The sequence below is a fragment of the Geotrypetes seraphini genome, chromosome 18 (genome assembly GCF_902459505.1).
Source record: "Geotrypetes seraphini chromosome 18, aGeoSer1.1, whole genome shotgun sequence".
Taxonomy (NCBI): domain Eukaryota; kingdom Metazoa; phylum Chordata; class Amphibia; order Gymnophiona; family Dermophiidae; genus Geotrypetes; species Geotrypetes seraphini.
The window spans coordinates 11,000,090-11,017,652 of NC_047101.1; the positions used below are offsets into that span (position 1 = coordinate 11,000,090).

At 41.6% G+C, this 17,563-nt stretch overlaps 1 protein-coding gene across 2 annotated transcripts in view; it reads left to right on the forward strand.

Moving 5' to 3' along the window:
• DDX46 (DEAD-box helicase 46) overlaps window positions 1-17,563 on the forward strand; it is a 47,004-nt gene that overhangs the window by 13,272 nt on the left and 16,169 nt on the right. For both annotated transcript variants that reach the window (XM_033927214.1, XM_033927215.1), the window contains exons 5-14: window positions 1,401-1,566; window positions 4,430-4,575; window positions 4,753-4,866; window positions 5,526-5,691; window positions 7,712-7,832; window positions 8,013-8,188; window positions 10,794-10,915; window positions 11,283-11,361; window positions 15,691-15,773; window positions 16,943-17,107. In XM_033927214.1, the coding sequence (XP_033783105.1) occupies window positions 1,401-1,566; window positions 4,430-4,575; window positions 4,753-4,866; window positions 5,526-5,691; window positions 7,712-7,832; window positions 8,013-8,188; window positions 10,794-10,915; window positions 11,283-11,361; window positions 15,691-15,773; window positions 16,943-17,107 (1,338 nt within the window). The remainder of the gene's footprint in view (window positions 1-1,400; window positions 1,567-4,429; window positions 4,576-4,752; window positions 4,867-5,525; window positions 5,692-7,711; window positions 7,833-8,012; window positions 8,189-10,793; window positions 10,916-11,282; window positions 11,362-15,690; window positions 15,774-16,942; window positions 17,108-17,563) is intronic.

Below are 17,563 nucleotides of genomic sequence, written 5' to 3' on the forward strand. Positions count from 1 at the left end.
CAGAGTTGTTAATTTTTCTCTCATCAGAGTTTAAATTAGGATGAAATAATGTTTTTAATATAAATTATGCTAAAATAAAGACTCTTAGAGAGTTCACAAACTATTGCTCAGCATTTGTAGATGAATGAGTCAGAACTCAAGTTAGGTTGCATTTTGTAGATTATGGGATCAACTGCTTTTACACCTAAGCAGTAATGAGACCAGCCACAACCACCGAGAGCACACAGACCCGATCCTACAAAGAGTGTGAACTCTTCCCCCCCTGCAATCCGCTAAGAAGATCGACTGTCGGCTCCGGGCGGCTTTCCCGCAGAGGAGAGAATCCTGCATTCACCGTGGACCTCATCTGGGGCAGCCTCCTTGGAGCGGCTGGGGCACGGGCAGTGTGTCTGGGAGGGAATGCATGGATGGGAGAACATCGCAGGGGAGGAGACATAGGCATCCTGGGACTGTCTGCCAAGTCTCTTCCCTGAAGAAGCCCTTTCTGGAAATGTCAATCGCTCCTCCTAAACTTACTTGCTCCACTTCATCACTGACGCTGACCCATTCTGCTTCTATTCCTTTCTCTCCTCTCTTCTACCTTCCTAAGTATTTAGATCAATGCTGTCTTGTTAAAATGTTTATTTTATTTTTATTTTTCCTCTAACTCTACTTTTCACTTCTCTATTACCCTCCAGGTACTTTAGTTAGATTGTGAGCCTTCGGGACAGTAAGGGAATTTTCCAAGTACCTTTCTTATTTTTTTTTCTTTATGTATATTTTCTGTAAACCGCTTAGAACCTAACGGATGTAGCGGTATATAAGAAATAAATTACATTACATTACATTACATTACATGGGATGTGTAATTAGCTTCAGAGGAATTCTAGATTGCTGTGGATCATTGTGAATTTGTTAGTTTGGTGCAGAAGTTTTCTTGGTCCGTGATGTCTTGTTGACTACCATTAATTGCACTAGGCTTAATTGGCTGTTCTGAGATATGTAGGCTCTGAAAGTGATGGACAAAGTGATGGATAAAGGTCTTAAATCCTCTCTTCTCTCTCCCCTCTATAGCGATTAACTTGTTCTATTGATCACTCTCTCCTCAAAAATGGATTTCCTGTCCTATTAACCCTCTTTCTTCCTCCCCTCTTAAAGTCAATCAATTTGTATCTTTGCTTAATCTTTGTAAACCGCATAGAACTTCACGGTATTGCGGTATATAAGCTGTTATTATTATTATTATTAAACAGTTCCTGGGAAAAAGAGACTTCTTGCAATTAATTTGTTTAAAGAGTCCTAGTTTCTGGGATCATAATTGATTCATTAACAAAAATAATTGTATATTGGGGGGAAACAAAATTCCTTCTCACTTCTTCTAGCTCATACATTTTAAGACATGTTTTTGTTTTTTGCAATAGAGCTTTGACCAAAATAAACTGGAAGAAGAAATGAGAAAACGCAAAGAGCGAGTGGAAAAATGGCGAGAAGAACAGCGAAAGAAGGCCATGGAAAACATTGGAGAACTAAAGAAGGAAATTGAAGAAATGAAACAAGGGAAAAAGTGGAGCTTGGAAGATGATGATGGTAATTGATTTTTGTTTCCTGTTCTTTGTTAGTGTGAATACTATGTTAGAATGGGTAAATGTGAATCATTTGTTTACTCTTTTCAAAAATACTAGGACAAAGGGGCATGCAATGAAGCTACTAAGTAGTAGATTTAAAACAAACCACAGAAAATATTTCTTTATTCAATGTATAATTAAACTCTGGAATTGGTTGCCAAGGAATGTGATGAAAGCAGTTGGCTTAGCAGGGTTTAAAAAAGGTTTGGATAACTTCCTGAAAGAAAATAAAAGAAAATTAGTCCCCCACCGCCGATGATTGCCCTCCCCAATGATCCCCGACGAAAGCGGCAGAGGGAATCCTCCCCCCACAATGAGGGAAAATTGGCTGGAGGGATGCCTACTCCCTGCCAACAGAGGTCTCCCCTCCAACCATCCCCTGCCCTTCTCCCTTCCTCCTGAAATAAAAAAGGCAGGAGGGATGCCCACTCCCTCCTGCCACTGGATGCTCCCCCAACCCCCACTCCTTGAACCCCCCTCCCCCCGTACCTTTGGTAGACGTTGGGAGCTGGAGAGAAGCATGGTTCCTTCAGGTCTGAGGCTCGCCCATTGAAAATTATGAGCCTTCCTTTCCCTGGTGCACCATGTGATGCACAGGGAGGAGCCTAAGGCCCCGCCCAAGCTTAGGATATCGTGCAGCCTGTTGCTTTTCAATATTCTCTATCTCCAGCAGAAGGTAGATGGTTTTCCTGTGCAGCTGCAGTCTGATTAACTTTGAATTTGTTCCTGATTCTTGGTTGGAAAATAGGTCACTCTGATGCATGATCTGGACTCTCCCGTTATGTTTTGGGGGTTGGTTCGTCGCAGCCTCCGCTGATGCCTACAGTCTTACAATCTGGTGCAAGGGGTGAGCCTCACAGATGCCAATCTCCACGGTTGGGGGGCTCAATGCCTCAGTTGCTCGGCTCAGGGCAGCTGGGTTTCAGAGGAGATGTCCTGGTCAATCAATGTTCTGGAGACCAGAGCCATCCGGTTGATGTTTCTGGCGTTCCAGACGTTGCTGATAGGCAAGTCGGTTCGGGTTCTCTTAGACAATGCTGTGGCAGTGGCTTACGTCAATCATCAGGGGGGAACCAGGAGTCATCTGGTGGTGCAGGAGGCTTCTCTGCTCATAGCTTGGGCAGAGGCTCATTTTATGGACCTCTCAGCTTCCCACATAGCAGGAGTGGACATCATCCAGGGGAACTTCCTCAGTCGTCATGTACTGGATCCCAGAGAGTGGTGTCTCGGCCTGGAAGCCTTCAAGTTGATTGTTCAGGCCTGGGGCTGGTCGGTCATGGACCTCATGGCCATGAGCATCAACACCAAAGCACCAAGGTTCTTCATTCGCTGCAGGGATTATCAGGGTGAGGGTCTGGATGCTCTGGTGCAATCTTGGTCGACGGAAGGCCTGCTATATGCCTTTCCTCCGTGGCCACTGGTGGACAAAGTTCTTTGCATTGCTTGGCAGGCAGGCTGCGTAATCCTGGTGAGTCCAGACTGGCCCAGGTACTCTTGGTACGCAGATCTGGTTCATCTTCTCGTGGCAGATCTTCTTCCACTGCCCCTCTTGCCAAACCTTCTGACTCAGGGTTCCATTCCAATGTTCGATCCCGGTCCCTTTTATGCAAATTGAATGTCTGTAGACTGTTCAGTGGACTCAGGAGTTCCATCAATCGGATTATCTTCCTGTCCTCTTAGAGCGGGTTCTCATAAGGGAGACGGTGCTTCCAAGGCTACGATTGCTTGCTGGATCAAGGAGGCTATCGCTTCGGCGTACCTTCTTCAAAAGAAACCTGTTCCGGATTTTCTCAAAGCTCATTCCACTCGGTGCAGGCAGCTTCTTGGGCTGAGTCTTCTCTTGTGCCTCCTGTGGATATCTGTAAAGCGGTTTGGTCTTCGCTCCATTCCTTTGTTCGCCACTACCGTGTGGATGTTCAGGTGCGTCGGGACGTGGTGTTCGGTGAATATGTTCTTGTGGTGGCCCTTCGGGAGTCCCATCCATGATGGGTACTTCTTTGGGACGTCCCATCCGTTTCTGTGCTGGTCTGGAGGGATGCTAAAGAAGGAGAAATTCGATTATCACCTGCTAATTTTCTTTTTTTTAGTCCCTCCACATGCCCCGTCCTGTCATTGTTATTCAGTGTCTTTTCTCGAAGAGTACGTTTTTTTTCTACGGTATCTTTTTGTCTGGGTTGTTGGGGAGTTCAATAAGAGCAGCGACATTTGGTTCGTCTGGCTTAGCTGGCGAACTGTGGGGACGTTTTTGAAGGTTCTTATTCTAATTAATATCCAACAGGTTTTCCCTGTCCATTCTGGACAATTGATATTCTCTTGGTGTTTATAGTTCAGTTATTACGTTCTTAGTTAGTTGCTGCTTGGCTATTCGTCAGACTGATTGTAGATGGGACTACACACCCCACTTATACTACAGCCAAAAGTCAATGTCTCAGTCTCTTCCTTCTGGCAGAGGAGCATAAACCCATCCATCTGTGCCGGTCTGTAGAGACTAAAAGAAAAAATAAATTAGCAGGTAAGAACTAATTTCTCCATCTTAGTTAAATGAACAATCTGCCTAGCTGATATGAACCGTTGTAAATTAATTTCTGATAGTACTCTATCAACAACATATTGCCAGACTCAAAGATTAGATGTTTCTTTATAAATATAGTGTGGAGTTTGTTTTAATATGCTGGAGCATGGTTAGTCTGTTCCATTAGAAAACAAAATTACTTTTCTGACAAAACAATAGCAGGATAACTGAGATGGCCGTAAGATTTAGTGAAGTTGACTTGGAAGCTGCTTGAAATATCGAATAACACTTTTTCTTTTGGATTGTGTTTCAGATGATGATGAGGAGGTAGGAGAAGGAGAAAAGGAAGGTGATGAGGTTGAAGATGAAGAATTGGACCCATTGGATGCTTACATGGAGGAGGTCAAAGAAGAAGTCAAGAAGTTTAATATGGGCAGTGTGAAAGGAGGAAGCGAGAAGGTAAGAGTTTCTTATGTAGGGATATCAGGCAATTTTATGATGAACATGTTAAGACAACTTCACATTAGCAGTGCTTCTATAAAGAGGGGTTACAAAATCATTTTTAGTTTTTATTGCTTAATCTATTATTTTCAGCATACAGTTAGAACATTAATTTATTTTTCTTTTCTTTATCAGAAATCTGGTCCAACTATTACAAAAGTAGTGACCGTAGTAACGACTAAAAAGGCAGCCACAGACTCAGAGAAGAAGAAAGGAGAACTCATGGAGAACGACCAGGATGCAATGGAGGTAACCAGCCCTTACAAAACCCAGGGGGCGCTATTTAGAAGCACTTGTGTGGCTGACAGTGGTGCTTGCTCACAAGTATTTTTTCTTCTAAAAATCTAATTATACCCACACATGGATAAGTTGGCTGTTTAAATTTCTAAAACTGAAAATTATTCATTTAAAAAAAGGAGCATAGATTGGACTGACAAAAAAAATTAATCTGTGTAAGGGGTGCTATACAAATTGTAGGCACAAAATTATCCATTTAAATATGTCCATGAATTTTTAGCAGTACCAGTTAAATGGATAGCAACATTGACTATCTGCTTGAAATTAAATAAAGATCATTTTTCAGATATGGTTGCCTCATCCAAGTGCTTATACTATATAAGACAGAAGCATGTGTGGACAGATTCATAACAGCAGATCTAGACAAATAATTCTGTTTGACAGAAAAATGATGTCTGCATGGGTACACGCAGTGACATTTTAGAAGAATAAAGGATTTGCATGATTTGTATTATTGCTTAAATGTTAAATGTATAGTCCACTGACACAGTGCAAAGCACATAGACTCCTAAACTGAATGCATGTATAAAATGACATTACTTAAGAATTAAATCTCTCAAATAAATGTGATTTTGATCTCTCTTTCATTTCATGTACTGGAATGTGTATAGTACTCTTCAGAAGAGGAAGAACTTGACCTCCAGACTGCTCTTACTGGCTACCAGACTAAACAGCGGAAGCTACTTGAACCAGTTGATCATGGGAAAATAGAATACGAGTCCTACAGGAAGAACTTTTATGTTGAAGTTCCAGAACTGGCTAAAATGTCTCAGGAAGGTAAAGAAAAGTTTATTGAAAAACTATATGACAAGGACTGAAACCTGATTTTCATCGAGGGATGTGCAAGCACTAATATAGGACCTTTTTGAGATGATTTTGGTGGCCCAGGCCACCTATCTACTAAAGCTATTAACACATGGTAGCTGACATGGATAATGATGGCGAGAGGACAAATTCATACTCTTTAAGTCAGAGGAGCACCAATTCTTCATTTTAACTTTGTTATGCAAAAGTAACTTGGTAGATATTTCCTAGAGCTGTGGCAGTTGTAAGCATGGCAGTGTTTCAGATATTTTGTTTTATTAAAGCATTTTGCAGTGGTTTTAACACGACAGTGACCTCCTGCTGTAGAGGCTGAGTTGCATTTATTACATGCAACTATAACAGTGCTGCATAACATGCTCTTCACAAAGGCTTAAGTGGCTGAGAAGGGTTTGTAAGTAGCAGGCTGGTGCCTTGCGCCCTAGTTCTTTTCTGAATGCAGAACCCATTGAGGAAGACAGGTTTAAGATATTTGTCTAAAACAGTGATTCCCAACCCTGTCCTGGAGGAACACCAGGCCAATCGGGTTTTCAGGCTAGCCCTAATGAATATGCATGAGAGAGATTTGCATATGATGGAAGTGATAGGCATGCAAATTTGCTTCATGCATATTCATTAGGACTAGCCTGAAAACCCAATTGGCCTGGTGTTCCTCCAGGACAGGGTTGGGAACCACTGGTCTAAAATAACTTCTCCCTCACTAATTCACACAAAGTTCTAAGTAGGGCCTAGGGAGCCTGGGTTGATTATACCGAGTGACGTCTAAGTAAACTGTAGTGCTGTATCAACACATTGAATGGTGTAAAAAGGTATCTTTAAAATTCAGGGGTCTCAAAGTCCCTCCTTGAGGGCCGCAATCCAGTCGGGATTTCAGGATTTCCCCAATGAATATGCATGAGATCTATGTGCTTGCACCGCTTTCAATGCACATTCATTGGGGAAATCCTGAAAACCCGACTGGATTGCGGCCCTCAAGGAGGGACTTTGAGATCCCTGCTTTAAATGAACATGATGGGAATAATAATATGCATTGAGGCTGTCTAAAAAAGAACCCAGCATACTCACTTTCAGGTAATTCTTTTATTATCATTTGTAGTTACAATACTTGTAAAGAATGCAGGGTTTTATTTCCAGTCACCAAAACTTGGCGTACACTGAGGACAAAGCTGTTCTAAATGTCTTGCTGCTAAATTCCTTTAAAAAATAATTGAGGTTAATTAAGTATTTTCTTTGGGAGTTGGGTAGGAAGGAGGGAATTGATGTAGGTGGTGGTCTTATTTGTGTTGACAATATTTTGTACATTTTTATTCTTTTGAAAATCCAATCAAATTGTTCTAAATATATATAAAAAAAAAATAATTGGAGCAATTCTAATGTTTTTAGAGAATCACATAATCCAGGGGTGTCCAATGTCGGTCCTCGAGGGCCGCAATCCAGTCAGGTTTTCAGGATTTCCCCAATGAATAAGCATTGAAAGCAGTGAATGCACATAGATCTCATGCATATTCATTGGGGAAATCCTGAAAACCCGACTGGATTGCAGCCCTCGAGGACCGACATTGGACACCCCTGACATAATCAGTTGTGTTTATCAGATGACTCACTTCTCATTATGCTGATACAGTTCCTCAGGATAATTGGTTATGTGCTTTTCCTAGTGGCATGAATTCCCACCTCAGCAGCATCTGCAGTGCAAGGGAGCCCTCTTCGGCCACTTCCATCTCTTCATCTTCTTTGGAGGCTCTTCTGGTATTTTTCTTGCTGGAGGGGGAAGAGCCCTTAATTTGAATTTCTGCCACTTAGAAATCTGCCTGGTTTTCTTTTTTCTTCTGATCTAAGTTTGTTTATTTGGGGATTGGAGAAGGTCAACAGAGTTGTAGGAAATCCAGTCTTTAAGGATGTGTATAGGACACGCTGTCGGTTGCTCTATAATTGTCCAGAAAATGAACTATGTTCTTGCCTTTTTCATTGCCAGAGGTAAATGCGTACAGGCTGGAAATGGAGGGCATCACCGTCAAAGGAAAAAATTGTCCTAAACCAATCAAGACGTGGGTACAATGTGGCATCTCCATGAAGATTTTGGGTTCCCTGAAAAAGTAAGGGAATCTCTGAAGAAGAGAATGAGTCTGTGGCTGTATCTTCAGCCTTAAGGCACTCTGATGTACATAAGCAAGTGTCTTGACAAGCACTAGAATTCATTATTTCAAATGAATATAACTTTTAGGAAAATATTTGGATCATGAAACCTTTAATTCTATTTTTGTTTCTTTATTAAGACATGGATATGAAAAACCAACTCCTATCCAGGCCCAGGCTATTCCTGCAATTATGTCTGGACGAGACTTGATTGGTATTGCTAAAACAGGAAGTGGCAAGACCATCGCATTTCTGCTGCCTATGTTTAGACATATCATGGATCAGAGGCCATTAGAAGAAGGAGAGGGTCCAATAGGTACAGATAAGTATGATCAAAACTGTGTAGATGTGTTTGGCCGCTGCCACACAACATCCCCCCCTACGGTGGGAGAGATGCCACAGCACCACCCTGCCCCTGACTCTTCTCCCCCATACCATGAATTAGATGGCTGACCAGAGAGATGCCTACTCCCTCCAGCCAGCTTACCCACCTCTTCAAAATGGGCCTTCCCTTCCCCTGTGCATTCTGGGATACACCGGGGAGGGGCCTGAGGCTCTGATTGGTCATCTTTCCCACTGCAGGATGTGGGGCGGGGGAGTTGTGTGACAATGGGAGACAATGGGCATCTCTCACTCTGCTGGTGGAGAGAGAGGTTTTTCTTGGCAGCAGGAGAGAGTGGGCATATCTTCTGCTGCCGGGGTTTAAAATAGTGCCAACACCCCTAGACCGGTCGCTGATTTTTGTCACCAAAAGCCGATGCCGCTCTTAGAAAACGGCTTGGCAATTTTCAATAATTCACCAGAGTGCTTATTTTAATGTTGATGAGGTCATTTGCATGGCAGTGTCAGAGACTGCTAGAAAGCTCACTAAAGACAGAGAGAAGCCGTTTTGATGATCGCCGCTAAAATGCATGCAGGCTAAACCATTGGAAACCAGTTTAGCGACCGCGTTAAAGTTTTGAGAATCTAGGCCTAGGTTCTTATCTGCTAATTTTCTTTCTTTTAGTCCCTCCAGACCGGCACAGACCCCGCCCTGTCTTATTTGGTGTTGTTTTCGTTGAAAGTACGGTGTTTTCTGCGGTATCTTTTTATCTTGGTTTTTGGGGAGAATAATAAGAGCAGCAGCATTTGGTTTATCTGGTTTAGCTTGCGAACTGTGGGGACGTTTAGGGGAAGGTTCTTGTTCTAATCAATATCCAACAGTGTTTCCTGTTCTGATCCAGACAATTTCTTTGTCTTCTCCATGTGAGAGTGTAGTTGGCTTGTTTTGGTTTTTTCAGCCTAGTTAGTTTCTGCTTGGCTATTTATCAGACTGATTGTAGATGGGACTGCACAGCCCACTTGTACTACCGCCAAAAGTCAATATCGGTCTCCACCGAGCATAAACCCAAACATTCTGTGCCGGTCTGGAGGGACTAAAGGAAAGAAAATTAACAGGTAAGAACCTAATTTCTCCTTGTTGTCTTAAAGCATCCACAACATGGTACTTTTATGAGTGCAGAGCACGCTATCACTTGTCTTAAATGTCCAAGTGCGAGGAGGTCTGGTGTGAAAAAGAAAAGGACTGATTACTTTTCTAGACTATCTAGCACAGTATCTTGCAAACTTTGTAGAGCTGCAGTACACTAAACGTAGTGACTGCGGCTCGAGGCATCCGGAAGTGCACAGATGTCGACGCCATACGCATGCATGACATCACATCGACGTCCACACATGTGTGAAAGCCCTGAGCCGCTAGGGGGAAGGCATGCGTAGAGGAGGAGAGGTGCCAGCTGATTGCCTACAAGATCTGCCTCTTGCTGCGAGAGGCACATCCTGCCTCTCCTCCTCGCTAGCGTCTCGAAGCGCACCTGAAATCTCAGGAGGCACACAGTTTGCGATACACTGCTCTTGCAACTGATTTTCAAGGGAAAAGAATCGGCGTTGGTAGAGTATATCTACTGACAACTTTACATAAAAAGTTTAATGTATATTTGGTTATACTCTTTGCAGTTTCTCACCTGTAGAGGTCAAGACTTGCCAGGTTTATGTTGCATTTCACAAATCCGTTAAATCTTAGCTTATGTTGGGGTTGTTATCATAGGCAAGGTAATTTATTTGGCTTATGCAATGATGTATTTAATTTGATGGTTGCAGTAATGGAATAATCACGTCAAGATAAGAGATCTGCTTCATATCGAGTACTTTTATTGATTTGGCGGGTTGGAAACCTAATCAAATGAATAAAGGAAATCCTCAACACATCATTTTTTTCTCTTTGCCCCTCCCAGCCAGTTCCTGGTAGTGTCTCTTCTGCCCCAACTCATCTTCACTCATTTTCTCTTCACACCACCTATTTCTACCATCTTTTCAAGCTATACATTCTCCTGGTGGCACTGTCTTCTCATTCTAGGAAATGCATTTTTGAAATTACATACACTGTTTGTTATGTCTAATATAATAAAGCCCTAAGCGCGCATGTGCACTCCCACCTGCGTGCTCCCGTTTTCCGTGAGCCGTAGGGACCCGCAGGTAGGAGTGCGCATGCGCGCAGCGACGCAGAGCCTGTCGGATGCGGCGGCTCTTGCAGTCTGAAGGATGTAAACTGGCCAGGGTGATGTCAGCGGGGGCCGGAACGGACTTTAATTGCTGCCTCCCAGGCTTCTCCTCTTGCTCCAGTTGGGCCCGCGTAATAAAACCCAAAAAACCCAGAGCTCGCTTCGGGTCCGGCAAGGGCTGCGGGTCCTGAAACCTTCCGATTCAAGCAGCGTCTGCAGCACTCTACACGCGCTGCTTCTAAGCTCATGCTAATCCTATATATATATATATATATATGTATATATATAGGATTAGCATGAGCTTATATTGCAAACCACAGGGTACATTTTTTTTGAAGAAGCATTTTTTCCTCTTTAATCCTGCTTATATTTCTTCATTTGTAGCTATCATCATGACTCCAACTCGAGAGCTGGCTCTGCAGATCACCAAAGAGTGTAAAAAGTTCTCCAAAACACTAGGACTTCGAGTTGTTTGTGTGTATGGAGGAACAGGAATCAGTGAACAGGTACTTGCATTTAATTTATTACATGTAGTTGGTCCATGAGTTTAGTTAAATTCCTCTTTCTTCTATGTTAGACTTTGGCTCAGTATTCTAAATCCCATACTTTAAGTGGGTTTGTTCCTACATATGCAATTATTAATTGCAGTCCTGGCTATCAGAAAATCCTAATTGCACAGTTTTATGGATGGAATTACTCTAATCCTAAATAAGAGTGGATTGTGAAAATAAAGATCGGGAGTCATGATAGTGAAAACTGGCCCTTTTGTGATCTCTTGCCCATATTTAAAGTATCCATATTTAATTACTTCTTCTTTTGAATGTTTTGCTGTCTGTATGTTTTGATTTATCTTAATTCTTTTTTTTTTGTTAGATTGCTGAGCTTAAAAGAGGTGCAGAAATTATTGTTTGCACACCAGGTCGCATGATTGACATGTTAGCTGCCAATAATGGTGAGTAGAGAGGTTTTTTTTTCCTTAGACAATAAAAGAGAGAGAGAAACACGCTGGGTTTTACTAAGCAGAGTAAAAGCATTTTACTGTGGGCCGGCGAGGTAAATGCTCCAACGTTCATAGGCGCGCTAGGGCCTTAACGAGCAGAATAGCGCGCGCTAAAATGCCACGTGCGCTAGCCGCTACCACCTCCTTTTGAGCAGGCGGTAGATTTTTAGCTAGCGCACTCTATAGCGCGCGCTAATCTGGTGCGTGCGGTAAAACCCGTAGCGCACCTTCATAAAAGGAGCCCTAAATATTTAGTCTAGGTTTGTGTCGTAGCTGATAATGAAGGTTAGGGACCTGTTAGACCACTTGACCTGCTTAGTTGTTTTTTTTCCCCCCTTTTGGTTCTTTACCATTTTGGGTACGTGGAAATATATGTAAATTCCCATACTAAGATTAACTCCAGCTTGGCTCTTCTACCCAGCCTCTCAGGCCATCAAGCCTGCTTAAAGAGAGCAGAGGATATGCCAGTAAATTTGTTGTGAAGATGCTGTGTAAAGAGCTTTAAAGGTTTGTAAGAACTTTATTTCAGCAAACTGAACCATTTTCTATGAACTGCCAAAATGTTTACTTCATTATTTTGTTTCACTCTCCTTCCCCCTCCCCACACACACTTTTGTTTTCTGTTATTAGGTCCCCTATCCGAGGCAGTAGGCCCAGACGATATATGCTCTCAACAACCAGGAGGCTGAAGGGAACACTTCTCTGAAGCGTAAAATTACCTTCAGCATGGTTTTTTGACTGGCAGAGGCCGCCATAGTAATGGTGCCTGTTTTCCCTCCTTCCCGAGCTTGAGTGTGTTGTTAACACCATCTGCCAGTCCTGTTGGACAGCAGATTCAAATCTGAAAAGCTGCACTCAGCTCACCACAAGGTTCTGTTTTTCCCCCCATAGATGCTGTCTGTGTCTGCATAGTGCTCAACATGCCTGGTAGCACTTTAGAAAAAAGATAAGTCATTATTTAAACAGAGAGGAGTTTTTCTGCCATTTTTTTAAACCAAATTGTGTTTTAAGAAACCATGCTGCAGTTAAAATAGGATTGCCTCCTGTTCTATGAGGAAACTGTAGGGAGGATTAGGAAATTAAAAAACCCTCAATGTAATTTTATAAAGTAATAAGGTTAGAGAATTAAAATAGCAAAGAGTGGCGTGTCTCCATTTCCTCTCGGCTTCTTCATCATCATTGTGAGAGGCTGAGTATTTGAAGTGGTGCCCAACAAGTGAATGGGCTTCAGATAAATAAGGGGAGGACAGCATGAGCAGGAAATGCTGCTTCTTCAAAAGATTTTATCAAAAGCTGTCTAATCTGTGTGCCAGATATGCACATATTTTCCCTTTGGAAATTATCCCATGGAAGGTACACACACACCTGATATTTAGTATGTACAAATATTTCTGCTTCATTTACGCATGTGAGCATGTATTTTGTAACGTGTGCATGTAACACAGTAAATTATGGCAGATAAAGGAACCCACATGGTCCATCCAGTCTGCCCAACTAGGTAGCCAGAGCTAACTCTTGGGTAATTTTATTAAAGGGATGTAATACAAATAACATTCAAGGTACTGAAGGGAATAGGTTAGGGCAGGTTGTTCACCCTCTCCAAGGTAGGGAGAATGAGAGGGCACTCTCTAAAATTGAAAGGGGATAGATTCTGTACGAACGTAAGGAAGTTCTTCTTCACCCAGAGAGTGGTAGAAAACTGGAACGCTCTTCCGGAGTCTGTCATAGGGGAAAACACCCTCCAGGAATTCAAGACAAAGTTAGACAAGTTCCTGCTGAACAAGAATGTACGCTGGTAGGGCTAGTCTCAGTTAGGGCATTGGTCTTTGACCTAAGGCCCGCCGCTTGAGCGGACTGCTGGGCACGATGGACCACTGGTCTGACCCAGCAGCGGCAATTCTTATGTTCTTAACACAAGTTTCAAGTTTATCAAGTTTATTAAATTGTTTGATTAAACGCTTTTCCAATTTCAAAGCGTTTTACATAAAATAAAACAGGATTTAAAATACACTCACTTATACATGACATTTGATTAAACGAACAGGGGATACATCTTTGGACAAGAAAAAAAACTGGAAACAACGGGAAAGCGGGGAAGAAATACAATATTTGTTAAAAGAGTACATAAAAGGGAAACAAATTAGGGAAATAAGGGGAAAAATTGAGAGATCAAAAAAAAGGTCATAAGAATAAGTATTAATGGTCTATATTTAAGGGAAAAGAAATTAATTGATGTTATTGTAAAAATGAACTGTCAGTTAAAGGCTTCTTTAAAAAGAAGACACTTTAAGTTCTTTTTAAATATTTGCAAATCTTGTTCTAATCTTAAGTACAAAGGGAGAGAGTTCCATAACAATGGTGCAGTAACAGAGAAAATTGAAGCACGGCGTAACACAAATGTTACTTGATATAGTTGTTCAATTTAAAAGAAGGCCAAAGGTTCATGGAGTCCAGCCACCTTTCAGTTGCTTAACAGGGTCTTGGAAACTTAGGCAGACTATTTGTACCATTTTTTGTTGGTCTAATAAGAAATAATGTGCCACATTTACTCTAGAACCAACTCAGGTGCAAAAACTTGATTAGACAGTGACAGTAGACGTAGGGTCATATTGCTACTATCTTACCCATTGTTAATTCTGTTATTCGAGCTTGCTGCTCAAAATGCAGTCAGATTGGATCAAGACTTCGGGCCAGATCTACTTAAGGGATTTTTCCATTTTCCTGAGTCATGGATAGCTTCTTGCTTGTTAGTGAATGGGAAAGGATTGTCTGCATAAATTTCTGTATTGACCCATTTAGCATGTAAATGAAATAGAGAGATTACAGCTTTAAGAGGTGTTTTTTTTTTTTAAATTATATTTATTGCATGCTTTAATAGACAAAAGTCTTGTTTATTATTAAAGTTCATATACCAAATCACAACTTTTACTAAACTGTTGACATTATTCAACTTTTGTGGAAAAAGTTCCTTCAGGATAAATAGAACGGGGATTGCAAGACTTTAATCTTCAAAGGTAGGCAAATTAATGCTGTTCACGAGTACATTTTGTAAAGTGGTGATTTCATGACAGATACATTTATAAATGTGCTAGTGTCTTGCCGAGGGTTTTGTAGAGTTCTGTTGAATTTAATGGACATCTTCATAATTAAGAAAATTACGTTTAGAAATATGTTGATGATCAAAGATCAATTTTGTTTTTCATTTTCTGAGTTCAATGTTCTTTTGCTGTTCAATAAAAGTTTGTGATTTCTAGTCATGCTGAGTTAAATTGAGATCCCTTAGTTTGCTTGATTTAGAGGACATTAAAACTCAAGCATTTGCTGGTTAAAAAGAAGGAAAAGCATTTAGCAGCAAAAGTAGCCACCCTTCAACTTAATGCTCACAATAATTTGGTTAACTGACTATTTCAGTTAGCTGATTATTATTATTATTTTGTTTTTCATTTTGTATCTCCACTTGTGTTCTTCCCTTTGGTTGCCACTGCATTTTCTGCCATATACTCCAAAGGCAGATGGTTAACTTAAGACACATGGTTATGATCATGGTTTATTAACATTTACTATACTGCTTTTCCTGAAAACATACTAAATGAAAGAAAGGACAAGCACCTCTTTTGTGGCAAATAACCATAAACTCCTCTTAGCCCAAGATCTGGTATGCCAACATGGTGGAATGCACCCAAAATAGTCTTTTGCAGCTCCTGTGTGGGAGCCGTGGAATCATTTCTGTTTGACTAGTTTCATTACTAAGCTGTAAAACTGTATGTGGAATATTAGTAATTAGCAATCAGTGAGGGCCTTTTATTTCTGCATAGTGGAAGGCATGTAAGCAAGGGTTTAAAGGGAAGATATATTTATGGCTGGGGTTTTGCCTTGTACACATGCGCTGTAATCTCTAATATGTTTTTTCCTAGGTGACCGCTGTCAGATAAGGGCTGATGTGGCTCCGTGCTCCAGCTCAGTCTTAGTTTTATGATGTGTTTTGCAGAGGGCTGTTTTCTGAATTTTACAGGTTCTTCTAGCCCTATGATGGTATGCAAGAAAAGGGTTTGAAAACACATAATATAGGGCCTTATGCACCCGTACAAAGTTAATAGAATATGCAATGCATTTACCATAAGCATTGTGCATTTTAAGACAGAAATACAGTCAACTGGTCTGAAAAGATTTAATTGATTTAGCTTAATTCAGAACAGTGAGCATGGAATTTTTACCATTTGTGAGCTGCAACTGAAGTGACTGATTAGTTTTCTCTTGTTTTGTTTTTCTTTCCTGAAACAGGCCGTGTGACAAATCTGCGAAGAGGTACATATGTTGTTCTGGATGAAGCTGACAGGATGTTTGATATGGGATTTGAGCCCCAGGTAATCCTTGGATACCCTTGGTTTTTGAGTGCCACATCTGCTGAAGGATTGTTGCAGTGTATTCTAATTACATAAAAAAAGAGAGATTCCCTTGTCCCTCCTCCTTAATTGATTTATAGATTATATCAGTGGCGTAGCCATACAGCTAATTTTTGGGTGGACCGCTTTCTTTCCCTTCCTTACCGCTGCTAGATGTAAGCAGCACTGTCCATTAAATATTCAAGAGTCAGTCCCTGCTCAGTGGAGCTTGCAATTTAATCAAACAGGACAATGTGACTATGACAAAGTACTTAATGTTTTGCTAAGTCAGAGTTTTTAAGGAGAAACAAATAAAATGCCCAAGTACTTAAAAGCTCTGATTTAGCAAAACATTAAGTAGAAACAAATAAAATGCTCAACTTCTTTGCTTTTTAAATAAAGTAACTAATAGCTGTTCACATTTTTCCTTGGAAAGATCATTTTAAAATGTAAAAGACATAATACCACGTTTATAGTTAAATCAACCTCTACAGCAAATTACAGTTTTATATTTTAATCCTTGCTATAAATTGACAGTTCTTGTTTATTTGTTTGGACAGAGACATGCAGAGTCCAAGTGCTCCCTTCCCACTGCCCCCAGCCCATTTCAGGCTCTCTCTTTCCCTCCCTTCTCTCCCCACAGACTGTGCAGCCTCTTGTATACCCTCTCTTCCCATCCACCCCCAGCCTGTGCAGCCTCTTGCATTCCCTCCCTTCCAACCTGTGCAGCCTCTCTCTTTCCCTCCCTTCTCCCCTCATAGACTGTGCATTCTCTTGTATTCCCTCCCTTCCCATCCCCACAGCCTGTGCAGCTTCTCTTTTCCAGCTGCTGCCAATGGCTGATCCAGAAGGCTTCCCTATGATGCAACATGCTAATGCTTTAGAGAGAAGGCTTCTGGGTCAGCCACTGGCAGCGGCCTCTAGATGCTGGGTCCCAAACTGGGTGGGTGAGGCCCATCTAGGCCCACCCAGGCTACGCTCCTGGATTATATTTAGGGAAAATATATTTAATGTTTCAGATCGGAAAAAAAATATTTATGCTCTGAAATGTTGTTGCTTTTTCTAGATGCATTCAGTAGAGCAGCTTGAGGCTGACACGAAAACATTTGTTTCCTGAAGCAGTAAGCAGATTTGTTCCTTTTCCTGAGCAGGTGATGCGTATTGTAGATAACGTCAGACCTGATCGTCAGACTGTCATGTTTTCCGCTACTTTTCCTAGAGCTATGGAGGCCTTAGCTCGCCGGATCCTGAATAAACCTATTGAGGTACAAGTTGGAGGCAGGAGTGTAGTTTGCTCTGATGTGGAGCAGCATGTGGTAAGTGTTTATGTTAAGCAAATAAATGGAAATACATGTCTGCAGTTCTCTGCCACTTTCGTAATCATTTTTTTGCCAGTATGTCCCCAAGGTCTGCCTAGTTATCTTTACCTATTCTGACGCTAGTCATTGTTGTCTTGCCTTTATCATTCTGACCCTCCTGTAGGAAATTGCTACTACTTTAGCATTCCTCCAGTCTGGCATAGAAACGGGTGGGTTTGTGCTCCTCTGCCAACAGGTGGAGACTGAGACATAGACTTTTGGCTGTAGTTCAAGTGGTCTGTCCCATCTACAATCAATCTGTTCTCAGTCTCCGGCAGATGGAGGCGGTAAACCTGTGCAGTGTAGGACCTGTTGGATTTACTTATTGGCCGCCTTGTCCCTGTTTGTGGGTGCTGGATTAGCTTGGGGGTCCGTCTGACCTTAGAGGTGTCACACTCGACTGCTTGAGTCCCT